General features: G+C 31.3%; 1 protein-coding gene across 1 annotated transcript in view; it reads right to left on the bottom strand.

Moving 5' to 3' along the window:
* Window positions 1-14,195, bottom strand: part of LOC117101290 (protein jagged-1b-like) — a 74,497-nt gene that overhangs the window by 48,071 nt on the left and 12,231 nt on the right. The window contains exons 3-5 of the mRNA XM_033241246.1: window positions 6,239-6,302; window positions 3,581-3,844; window positions 1,884-1,947 (exon numbers count right to left, since the gene is read on the bottom strand). Coding sequence (XP_033097137.1) covers window positions 1,884-1,947; window positions 3,581-3,844; window positions 6,239-6,302 — 392 coding nt within the window. The remainder of the gene's footprint in view (window positions 1-1,883; window positions 1,948-3,580; window positions 3,845-6,238; window positions 6,303-14,195) is intronic.

The following is a 14,195-nucleotide window of genomic DNA, read 5'->3' as shown; positions in this document are numbered from 1 at the left end:
CCTATATATTTTTCTAACATTTAAGACCAACTTACTGGTAATTCTTCAGGCATCAAATAAGGGTGTAATCAAGTGAACAAAACATTTTATATTTCTTATCTTGTCCTATATTTTTGTTTTCTAAAAAAGTCTTTATTTGTTTTCATTCTTATTTGATAATTGCTCTAAATACTTAATTCTAGAATGCCTTATTCATTCAGAATCTTTGTAATGGAATTAGCAAGGATGAATGTTGGTTAGACATCCTTCAAGAAAGTCCTTGGTTCATTAATCCCCTTGTATCTTGGTTCCTAATTTCTTTGTACCTAGTTCCTAATCCCCTTGTACCTGGTTCCTAATCTCTTGTACTTGATACATGCACACACAAATACTACTTCACTAAAAATTAACAATGTCCTATTAATCAATAGTTTAGTAATCCTTTAATTCTTCAAATTAAAAAAGAAATTTCTTGGTAGATGAACATCCAATGAATCATAACATGGATCATTTAATCCAATCATCATGATTATGATCATAATTAAATGCATATAAATTTCAAATAAGTATGTTCTCTTTTGTGTTTTCTTCTGCTTTGTCTCAAACTGTCTTTACCAATTGGGAACATTTTTAACCACTTGGTTGGGACCGTTTTATCAAATTGAGACCAATTATACCACTTGGGAATATTTCATCGCTTGGGACTGTTTTACCACTTAAACTGATTCACCGTCTGTTATATATATGTCCCCACAACCTGAGCCCCAACATGGTTGGAACCGAGGTGTTAACATTTTGAGAACATGGAACTCTAGCTTGCGTGGAAGTTGCACTCTCATACTTCAAAAATTTTACCGGTACTATGTTCATGATAAATTAATATATCAACAATACAATACAATTATTTTTCTTAATACAATCGCACCATCTGCATCCCCCGCCCCTTGCATCCGCCCTAGGAAGTATTACTCAGTACAAATAAAAAAATAAATAACATATATAAACATCCTTGAATGAATTAGGGATGTGGTTATGTTGTTGAAAATTACAAAATGATTGAATGATATTCAATTATTATTAGCATTTGGTTGAGTAACAATAGCTCAGCATATTCAATATCATTGATCACCATATTAAGCATTGTCAAAGGGCATTGCTATACACGTCCGTTTGTACAGTATGTGAAGTCCAACGTCTCCTAATCAATTAATAATAATTTCAAAGAATTCCAATTAGATTATATCAAAACTTCCACTGCTTAATTCTTATCGCAGTCACTCAAAAAAATAGACAATGCTGCCCTTATAAGTATGTTTTATGATAATCATGAATAACCAAATATTAACATGAATAATCATGCAAAAACATGAATAATCATGAGTAAATATAAATATGGGAATGAATGAATGTGTAAATGAATGCATGGATAGATATAAGAATGAATGCCTACCCAACTTTTCAAATCAAAAAGTAATTGTTTAGTTGTGAGGAACTAAGTTTGTTCTTTCTATGAAAAATGGAACATTTGTAAATGTATACTTGTCATCCATTCTATAAAAGTCACATTATGTTAAACATGACTCGTTTATGTACTTGCGGTTAATGTCCCAAGTGCAATAAAAACAACTTCAATGAACAAAGTATCACTTATATTATAAAATGAATAGTTGATGTATGCCAACTATCTTGAAGCCACAAAGCACGCTCAGTGTCAAGATATATGACGACAGATTATTATTATAGTCATATTACTGACTCATAATAATAGCGATATTTCATCAATTTTTAGTTTCCATGATATTATGTATCACTGGGGCATTGCCTCAAATATTTTTTTAGAAGTGGGGATAAAGAAGATATATGGACGGGGGGAAGGGGAGAAATATAAAAACAGATTAACTTACCTGCACTCTCCGGGACTATTGGTACAGTTAGCACGTAGAAGATTACAGCCAGTCTTACAAACAGCTAAAATAAATTGTTAAAAACATCATTAAAATATTTAATTCACACTTTTAGTTAACAAATCTCTATTGAAAAAGTTTTTTTATTCAAAATTTTAAGTAAGCCCAAATCATACCACCTTTCAGTCAGTGACTGACAGGTCTCGGATCTTGTTCTTCAAAAAATTACTGAACTATTAATACAGTAGGCTTATATATTTGGATTTTAGAAACAGGTGTTTTTCCTTCAAAAATACATAAAACTCAACAACACAGAATCACTTTTCCTTATGTTTAAACACAAGGCAAGGAATCCTGGAAAGAAGTCTATACTAGTGATCCTTGATAAATGTGGACCTTGGGAATTGTATCAGTGAGTCAATCATCAGAAATGTCTGAAGAATGATTAAAGCTTCTCCATTCACTCTTAAATTCACCTATAAAATAACCCCAACACAAACTGTAACAGAGGAGTAACTGTTTCGCAAAGGCAACTACAGGACAGACCTGCAAGGAAACTACTACTGTACTATACTTCTAGTAATATGACCCAAACAGGAAGACAATAATTTTAAACTTTTGTCATCTTGTTTATTTACAATTAATGAGTTTTGTAATAATTGCCTGGTTTAGCACTCAAATTCTGTTCTCCCCATTAAATCATTTGAACAGAATAAATAATGAGGGGTTTTAATAACTTTGTGGGAAGGAGAGAAGAGGGACATACAGGTGAGAATAATGCTAATACATCAGCCATGTTTACACAGCCATTTGCTATCAGATAAATCAAGCGTCTACGCACGATAAAAAAAATGATAAAATAAATCATCAATTGTACCAGGAAGTCACATGATTAGAACTGACCTGAAAAAACATGCGCACTTGCTGCTTGCTTTGAAATCCTTAGTCAAAAAAGATTTAAAATGTATTTCATCGATAAAAACATATTTTTTAACTACTATTCTGCAAATAATAAATTTTATTCACGCTGTTTATCAACAGCGAATTCCGTGATGACTCGCACAGTTCAAACAGCAGCTAATTTGCATAAAGGTCATGCTGATAATCTCTGTTAACACTGCTGCGATGTGGCAGTAACTCTTTAGACCATTACGGTTACTGATCTGTTAGCAGAGTTGCAGAGTTACCAACTCCGTTTACACGGCCGCTTAACAACTATAACATTGGATAAACGCGATCAACACAGTGATCACCTGCCATGTAAACAAGGCTATTATGCCCACCCCCAACACCAAACAAGATAACAGGCTCCCTGATGGATACTAACAGATTTTAACTGTTTTTGGATAGTGAATTTGATTGGAAGATGATCAGATGGTGGAGTGAAAAATAAAAAGATAAAACAACCCTATGAATTTAGTACCAGCAAGACTTTCCGGTGCCATTGTCTGTGTAAACGGGGTTGCTTATAAAATGTTTTAGTCAGCCCTGACACTGATATTACAAATACCCCTTTAGCTGTTCCTTTGCCATTGTTATTAAAATATTTAGCATCAATCAATGCTTTTCTTTTTTGTTTTTGCTACCATCATCCTTGCTGTCTTAACCATCCTGCAATCATCTTTATTACCTTCACATAAAAGCATGGGGTTGTGAACATTTAAAATAAAATTGATACAAACAATATTAGTACAAACCTTCATTGCAATTTCTTCCTATCCAGCCTTCATGACAAACTTTGTTACCAAACATATCGCAGGAAAAATGTCGGAAGTTGTTGTCAGGGCGACAGAACTTATTGCAATCTTCTCCATAATAGTATTCATCGCATATGACTCGTAATTTGTAGCCAAACATTATGCCATTGTTGTTTACGTTTCTATGATTGATGGTAGATGACCACGATGCGTTAGGTTTTATAACATTGTGGAAGAAAGAACGTTCAATCAAGCTAGATTGACCTACAAGAAAAATGTAAAATGTAATATTTTATCTAAAAAAAAATCAGTAATTTAACTTTCTGCAGACTAATAAAGAAATTCAAAAATAAATGAGTTTTTTTCTTCTATCAAACCAAAAATTAAGATCAATCTTATCATTGTTGTAGGAGCGCGTGGCGCAGTGTATAAGATGTTGGACTTCTGACCATGAGATTGAGAGACCGACGCTCGTCGCACTGCTTGTGTCCTTGGACAAGGTACTTCAGGGGCGTACCGTGGGGTGGTCGATTGGTGTGGTCGACCCCCCCCCCTTTTAAAGAAAGTGCCCTTTAAATATGCTCGCTTCACTCACAAATAATGCACCCCGCGAATTCTGAAAGCTTCGCTAAAGTTCAGCTTGCCCCCTGCGCTTTTGTTTCGACCCACCTTAGATTTTTCACCGTACGCCCCTGTACTTTACTTATGTTTGCCTCTCTCCACCCAGGAGTATAAATGGGTATCTGGTAGGATGGTATGGCATTGAATGTATGGGTCGTGTGCATACAAGCAGCAATTACCAGGGATACTCCCCAGGGAGCAGAAAAAGTTGCACAATGTGTGGGTCAGCCAATTCAATATCCAGTGACCAGGGAAATAATGACGCCAGCGACATGTATAATCTGCGGATTGTGATAGGCGCTATATAAATTCAGGTTATAAAAAACAAAAAACAAAAAAAAACCAGGTGAACATTTACAATCATCTACTATAACAATTAACAAGAAATTATTATTAAGATAATTACATAATTTTTAATAAAAATTTGTAATCATTTATGCAATTTCCATCATTTAAAAATTTTATTATGTTATCATATCAGTGTTACATGTAAACAAAAATGTATGTAAGCGTTGTAGTACAGAGGTTATCATATGGACGGCTGGACCTTTAAAGTTTGTGTAGGCTAGAGGTTAGCAGGTCGAGGAGAAGCATGATGTTCTTAGGTTGAGTAAATTAATGTGTTTGGTTATAGTTTAAACAATTTGAATTATCAGCTTATTTTGATTCTCATAAGTACTCCATAGAAATGGAATAACATTAACTATTAATGACAAGCCAAATTTGATTTCCCCGTTTTTCTATTACCGTACATAAATTAAGGTCAGACGGTCTACCGAAAAATAAATACCATATTTATTTGAATAAGCACCCCTCTTTGAATAAACACTCCCTCCCTCGAATAAACACCCCTCCAGAACCTCATTTGGAATAAACGCTCCCTTGGATAAACGCACCGGGGCGTTTATTTTGTCCTCGATTAAACTCCCCCACCACCCAAATGACTGTAAACAAAACTAATGGAAGCAACATCATCCTCAACATATTCTATTAAGGTTCTACTCCAGTATAAACACATTTTTTATGACCTTATGATTAACTCTTTTTTGATCACGCAAAACACATTTTGATGGTAAATATGTGTTTTTAGTTCCCACATTTACAGTGAAATTAGGAGTGTTTATTTGAGTAAAAATGCCTCCATTGAATAAACGCCCCCTCAAAAACCTTCCTCTTTGAATAAGTACGGTAAGCAATTAGAGAAAAGAATAAAAGAAAAATATGTGTCCTTAATTATACTACAGTAGTTGAAAAGTTTGTTGTTCATTCAACATTGTATTTCTCAAGGTAGATTACACTTGTTTTATATGCACAGTGTGTCAACATTTTCACCTCTTATTCTTATTAAATGCAACCATTCACATAGGATCTTATATTGATCTATTTATTGACCAACGCATCATTCTTACATTCCAAGCTACTTGAAAAAACATTCTGAAAGACTGAAGATGAATTGTGATTGTAGCCATATTGATTACACATCTTTAATCTGTTCAGTGATGCACAGGAAAAAATGTAGACTCTCACATAAACATGTTTTTTTCTTGAGTTTCAAGGTGGTCTAATTGTTTTTAATCATTAGGCCTAGTATAGTACCAAGTCAAATCCTTTTATGTTTAATGCGAGTTAGCTGCAAAAGAAAATGGTGCAGTGTGAATTACGCTATTACACAGACCATTCCCATACTCAAACAATCCCCTATTCTTTAATTAACTTTACAGTAGGTTTACATTGTATCTGTCTTATGAACCAGTCTAGCGTGGTAAAATTTTTTTTTAAACAATATTTTGTTCTTGGAAATATCCAACTTAATACTTACTAAAGTCATAAAAAATGATGGATCACTGATTGCATAAATAGGGACAATTAAAGATATATAGCGTCAGTGTTTAACCTTTACAAACACTTAAATAATCAAATAATTTTAACTAGTTTAAAAAATTACGACCAAATAAAGCATAATGGGCACTCAATAAGAAGTTTATCCATAAATTAATTAACATTTTATTCATTTGACATGTTTAAAGTATAAGTTACCTTCTCGACATGTATTGGTTGCTACGTCCCAGTTGCGTACTTCAATAATTAGACTATAATCAATCTGAAAAAAAAGAAATGAAAAGTAACATTAACTTGTGCAGAATTCAGTTAAATGGGTATTGTGACATGATTGAAAGAATTCCTAATGGTGCAAAACAGACGCAAACATATTTCACAAACATCGCTGTCATCCTCCGCTGCTCTGTACGTATTTATGCTGTGCGAAGACCTTGTAGCTGTTATAGCCTAAGTTTTAAAATGCTTTGAACTTCTTTGCAACATTGTGTTACTTTTACCTTATATTTTAATCAAACATTATAAATTCAAATATAAAAATCAATTTAACTTTAAATAAATTCAATTTTTACTACCAATAAGGGTGACAGGTCTTTGGTGTTTTATTGAATCTATTAAATGATTTTCTGACCCTTGTTTGACCTTAAGGTTGTTGCTAGCAAGCAACCTACTTTTTGAATAATGTCAAAAAAAAAAACAAAAAAAAAAACCACACTAAAAAGAAACTAAAAGAAAAAAAGGCAAATGACAGACAATACACTACAGTTACTGTCTACAACATCTCTGAGAATAACATTATGGGAAAGAACATTTCTCATTGCAGTGGGGAATAACGACAATAAATCACATTTTGTATGTATTGCACCAAGGCTACAGAAGCTTACAGAAACTGGTGAAAAGAATCAGCGAATACTTGAAATTCCAAAAGCCAACATCAAAGTTATGTTTCAGAAACCTTTCTCCTTTCAACAGCATTAATCATTAACTGATCTCTTAGGTTTCAGTTTTTTTTTATGTGGCTGAATGGCTGGCTATGTTGACTGTACTGCAGTCCTCTCTATATTAAGTTGCCTGTTCACACCTCACCTCGATGATTGCAAGTCAATTATGGGAGGACAATTCAGACAAAAACAAAATAATTTCTGATTATGTCATCCACCTTTAATATAAACACAAGGATGTGTTTCTATTATTATGGTATGGTGTGGTATGGTATTATATTATTAAGATGTATTGTCCACTGAAAAGTGACAAAAAAATCATGAAATCCAGTTTTAACATTACTTGCTCATTTAACTTAAAAGTGAATTTAAATATGTTTATCATGATTTTCATACCATACAGTAAAATCAATGTTAACATGATCATTTGGGAGTAACAAAAAAACACACTTGCAACTGATGCAAATTGAGGTGCATTCCAACTGTCAGCAAGAGATCACATCCAATCAATGAATGAATAATTCAGTATGTTTATATTCTGTGCCACAGAAGCATGAATCTCAACTTAATATGGAAGTTACCTTACATAAATAATTAATATTAAATAAATGCTAATTCTATCTAGGCCTATCTATCTATTAGTTTGTCTCATTCCAAATACAAAAATTATATCTTAGTAAAAATGGTACCGGTAATGGCTGTATATTTATTAAGTGTATATTACAATAGTCTCTATTCTCTAAAAAAACTGAGAAATGTCCTAATACTGAATGTACATTTTTAATACCAATTCAATTCCAAAAATATTCAAATAATTGTTTTATTTTTTAATCTATGTACACGCTGTCTCTTATACACATCTAGATGTGTATAAGAGACAGTATACATATATATATATATATATATATATATACATTTTAGGTCATTATGATGCAATCCATAATCCTACAAAACCAACAACATGTGTCATTCCCCGACTCTTTCCTTTTGAATATATGTAGAAATATTGTAGACATAGTGTTCATTTTCAAATTCTCATTGGTTTTCAACATTGTTAAATATCTGTCAAAGTTTATTTGCGATGTTTATGTATGATCTGGTAACAAACAATGTAGCTGTCTACCTAAACAAACAATTCCTCTTTCACTGACCGAACGTTCCCATAATACAGTTTGCACAATTGTCTAATATTTACAAAAGACCGTGGGAAAAAGTCCAGTTACAAAGTGATAGACATAAACGCGGATTAAGCACCTCACATAAAAATCATTATCCCATAATACACACATGAAAATAATATATCTTAGATTTAGCCCCACTTTATCCTGAACACATTCAAAAACACTTTTGTAGATGACAATTTCTATGTTTAGCAGTTGTTGGGTACAGTATATATTATCTGTGTTATTTGTAATATAGTGTGAGCCTGTATAAACTGATATGGAAATGATAATAGAGATTACTTAGCACAATAGTTGAGGGCCTCTTTATAACACCTAGCCTACTGGAGGGCTTGTGTTTGCCTTTCCCACAGAAGTTTATAAAACCTGATGAAATGATGTAAGAAAATCCATCAGTGTGCAATGTACTATGAAAAGCTACATTGCCTAATCTGCTCGAGTCAAGTCTATCGGCTGTGAGACTTAACACACAACAAAATGTAGGCCTATACAATACAGTAGGGCTTATTTAGCTAGTTAAATAATATAACAAATATCTTTTTTTTTTCATTTTAAAATTTGTTTTTCAGAAAACTTTATTAGTTTACTACGGTAAATTTAAATATTTTTATTTTACTCTCTACATTTTTAATACCAATTAAATTCCAAAAATGTTATTCAAGTAATTGTTTTGTCTCTCAATCTATGGTCTAGTATTTAACCAAAGTTTTAAATAGAAAATTAAACATCGGACTAGAAATTATAATTTACTATCAGTGCATTTTTATGTTTTTACTATACTGAATGTACATTTTTAATACCAATTCAATTCCAAAAATATTTATTCAAATAATTGTTTTATTTTTTGATCTATGATCCAGTTTTTTCCCCATAGATATAAGTAGAAAATTAAGTCGGCCTAGAATTTGAATTAATTTGCATTATATTGCTTAACCAAGAGCTGTAGATAACAGACATTTGCATTTAAGGAGGAATACAAAGTTATGACCAGTAGGGTTTGTTCTGGTCATAAATACGTAAAATGAAATGAAAACAGCGAACTGTAGTAGTTCACCTGAATGTCATACTGTAGAATGAGCTGACATTATTATTAAAGATTTAAAGAGCCTCTCGCAAAACATTTAATGAGATTCCTGCATACTACAAAGGATTAATGACTTTAAAGATAAAATGATCTAATCAGCACAAGGCTTATATGACAAGGATGCTATTTCATGTAGCTGTGTACTTGAAACTTGGTTTCCTTAAGATCGCTGTAACTACAATGTTTTCAGGGCAATTTTTGTACTGCATAGAAGTCCCTGCCGCAATCGGGAAGGCACCCCGATTTGACTGAACAATCACCATCACCGAAAGCAGTCGGCGATAACGTGTAGCAATTGTATAGAAACCAAGTTTAACGACAGAGTTGAATTTACAGAGCTACGGACCTACGGTGCTGATTTCTACTAAGTAGGAGCAGAAAAAAAACCACATTTTTACTAATTTATAGAATCCATTTCATTTAGAATCAAAATAATATAATCTGGCCCATTAGTTTGTTGCAATAATTTTATAATGTTACAAAATTAACAATAGCATAATTGGCTACACAATGAAATCAGTCTTTCGTGTAATTTATGAAATTTATGAAAATAATGTAATTATATTTTAGCTTTAAAAATAGTATTGTTAAAAAATATATTATTATTATGAAAAATAATATAATTATATTATCTTTAAGAATAATATTGTTAAAAATATTATTATTATTACTATTATGAAAAAAAATAAATATAATTATATGTACCTTTAAAAATAATATAAAAAACAATATGAAAAATAATATATTTATCTATAAAATATTATGAAAAATAAATGTAATTATATCTATCTTTAAAAATATATCATTATTATGAAAAATAATATAGTTATATTTATTTTTAAAAATAGTATTGTTAAAAATATATTATGAAAATAATATAATTATACTCTAATAGCTTTAAAAATAATATTAAAAAAATATTATGAAATTTATGAAAATAATATAATTATATTTAGCTTTAAAAATAAATAGTATTGTTAAAAAATATATTATTATTAATATTATTATTATGAAAATAATATAATTATATTATCTTTAAGAATAATGTTAAAAATATTACTATTATGAAAAAAAAAAAATTATATTTACCTTTAAAAATAATATAAAAAATAAATAAAATAATATATTTATCTATAAAAATGTTATAAAAATATTATGAAAAATAACATACTATTATAAAAATATCAAATTATGGTAACTATCAACCAAATACCCATAGAAAGATGGTACAATGCATTCAGGGCATGGTACCAGCAACACACTAAAGCTGACTTTGTACGGCAGCCACTAAGATTAATTTTTGCATCTTCTAGTATAAAGTTTAATTATCTTTTTTGAGTGCTTTTTGTGTAATAACAGATATTTATTTGTCTGTACCCATGACCTTGAGAATAGAATGTGGGGTACCATACTACTAATGGTTTGCTGAAATAAATAATACAATATGAAGTAAGCTTAAATTATTAACAAAATTGTCTTAAAGTGCAGAGATGCCAATCATTCTCATCTCAATTACAATCTTTAGGTCTACATCAGAAATATTCCAAAATAATTAGAGAAACTTTATTAGCTTAAACTAGTTAACATGAATGAAAATAAAGGCAACTGTAAAAATTAACAGCTCTTTCAATGTCAAACACTGAATATTGATTCAGGTGCTGTAGGCTGATTACATACAATTGTTGACTTGCATAGGGTTCATGGATGCTTACCTAGATCAAATCATGTGATGGATTTGACAAAAAAACCCTACAAGTTTTTACTCATTCTTATAATCAATTTTGCGGCTATTATTACAATTTTGTATCAATTTACACCGGTAAGCTTCTACGCACAAAGCAAGTGTACACGGTACCCACTGACACTCTTTTGGGCCGTCGCTTCTATTGTATACTTGTAGTATGTTTGACTTAAACAACTGCGTTAATCTACTTACTAATATACTCTTGCGTATGATTACAAAAATACAATACACCATCAAATAATAGTGTGTGGTTTGCTTTTGTGTTTAGCTGTTAAATAACTTCTACATCAATGCATCTGTAATTGGATCTTTAGCTTAGTTAAAAAAAACCAAAAAAACGGACCCAATTTGATATCATTAGCTAAAATATGTGAGGGTTCACATTGATCGAAACTAGTATTTATTAGCAAAAGGTCTGAGAAAGTTCATCTAGAGTTATTTTCATTTAAAAAATACTCGATAAAATAATACAAAGACTTCTGGGTAGAAAAATCCGACTATGCGTGAAATATTTACACTCTGGCTTGTTAAGGACTTGGTTAATCAATGAGCATACAACATAAATTTCTTTAGGTTGGATGCAGGTGTCAGATCAATGATAGATTCCGTTGTTTTTCTCAGAGTAAATTGTCTACGACACCTGATTCCCTTTGCCACACTAGGAGGGAGTACTCTGTCTGGGTGTTAGGCTCGAGTAGTTCCCGTGTACCGCAAAATGAGGTAAAAGATCGAGGAAACATTACACTCTGATGGAATACACCTTTACAAGCCGATCACCAGGCAACAAAGCTAGAAAACAAAGACTAAGTTCTCAGGACTGAATTCCCCTCGAGAAATAAAATGAATATTATTTATTAATACAGAGAAGCTGCAAAGAATTAACATCAAACCGAGCTAATAACTCACGGCTGAACCCTACCTCATAACATAATAAACTATGTACACCCAATCAATACAGCTTTAATTCCTCCTATTTTTTCCTAACTTAATAGATAGGTTTAGTTAATTACAGGATTTTTAGTGTATTTTGCAAAAAAAAAGGTATTTGAATAATCATTAATAGGCTTGATAACAAACGTAAATACTGTAGTATTATGTTTCATACAATAGACCAAATTAGTCACCAAACCAAAGCCGTTATAGTGGGTATAACATCAAAACAAACAGCTAGGTGGCAGTTATTTTTCACACAATAAGCCTCTGCTCGAGTAAATTTTCAGTCTTTAAACTCCTCAAACTCAGTTATTTGTACATTTTATCGTAAAACAACTTATCGAAAAGCCTTGGTAAATATTTCTTTAATAAACGTCACAGTATTGACCCGCTAGAGTTGAAATGGAGTGAAAAATTGTTTAATAAAAAGTATCTTCTACGCTAATTTAATTACATTTTAGACGATTTAATAGACACCACTTTCGACTCTGCTCAATGCATTAGCATAGGACTTTACGATGTAAACAACTTTTAATACCCAATCGGCCATATTTTGATGACGTCATCTTTGGTGACTAATTCGGTCTGCTGTTGAATAAAAACTGTTTTGAGAACTTAGATAAAATGGTATTGAATGACAACATTTTACATTTTAGTATCTTGTCATTTTCTACAGTATGTCTTATTAATAACACCAAAAGGTTCACTGATTAATCTCAGATAAGATAGTACAATACATACTCCAAGTATTGAAATGCACGCCATTGTGTCGCGATTCAATATTTTGACATTAATTACGTCATCATCAGGAATGATTCCTGATGATGACATAATTAATGTCAAAATAGTGAATCCCAACAAGACGGAGTGCATTTCAATACCTCGAGTATATTATATTATCTAGTATGTCTTATCTTATGCAAAACTAAATGTTAAACAATATTCTATTTTTAAAATTTTAACTATAAGGCCTAAGTATTTTTAAATAAATTTTGTTTTATTTTTTATCACACATTGTAAGTACTAAGTTGCCCTGTAATAATTAATGTGACATTAGGCCTATTTCTTTTATTATGACTTCACATGACTATATAATCTTTTCTCTACTTAAATCACACACTTTGTCTTTCCTTTTTTATTACCTTATTCCATATTTTGTCAATACCTTGCATCCTAAGTAAAATTTACTTCAAATGTTAAAATAAATAATTTATACAAACAAAAATATAAATATCTCCAGTGCTTCTTGAAAAGTTACCACCTATAAAATATGATTCAACGGCATCACTCCCACTAACATGGTTCATTTTGTTGACTCGGTGTGTTTTCTTTGTTTCCTCCAGGGATCCAACAGGTACATGGTGCCACTCACATGTGGCATAGCCTGGTCTCGATATACCACCAGCAAAATATTTTGCAATAGTGCACATCTTTTGCGGTGAACAGTACAAATTTTTTAACTAACTGCCAGTGGTTCCAATATTCACTCCCTTATTAACACCTTTATGTTACACAACCAAATCTGTTTTGCTTAGTTGGTAGTCTTTTTTCTATATTATTTCTTTACCAAGGATAATTAATAAATTGATAATATCATAATCATAAAATTTTAGACCTGTGGTCATTTTTTACCAACCAAAATGCATGGGATATATGATTGTTGACAATTTTTATAAATTTTTGTTCCTCCTCAATGTTTGTTAAATTTCTGTCTCTTTGGATCGCACAGTAAACATTTAATGTAACTGCAATTATATAGATACACAAATGATATTCTAATGGTTTTAATTTGCAATTTAAGCTGCATAACATAGCATAGTTATACCATAGTATTAATAACCAAATGTTTTTCATCTTATTAAAAGCCCTTAAAAATACTGTATCTGAACAAAGAGGCATAGAAAGCAGGCCTGTACATTAGCATTAGAGTATTTAATTTAACGCATTATTAATCAGACAAAAAAGGATAGAGGAGAATTGATATTTTTAATACCAGTTAAATTCCAAGAAAAATTTTAGTTGTTTATTTCTCTGGGTGACAGATTCCAAGCTTATCGAAATGTATTCTATATTAGATCTACTTAGATTCTTAAAAGCTTTTCAGTTACCAAAATGCAAACAAAGCAATCTGCAACACGCATCATGTTTTTAACCCACATATATAGCCAGCCAAAAAAAAAAAATGAAAAACGAAAACCACAACAGAAATGCCAATTAAAAGGTTGCAAATTTTAACCAACCAAATGCCTCATTAAAGGCCGTGGAATCTGGCAAG

Source organism: Anneissia japonica, unplaced genomic scaffold, assembly GCF_011630105.1.
Source record: "Anneissia japonica isolate Jap-2015-1 unplaced genomic scaffold, ASM1163010v1 scaffold3709_len703521_cov189, whole genome shotgun sequence".
NCBI lineage: Eukaryota > Metazoa > Echinodermata > Crinoidea > Comatulida > Comatulidae > Anneissia > Anneissia japonica.
Note: the sequence above shows the minus strand (reverse complement) of the source record. Positions and strands in the feature narration are given on the sequence as shown.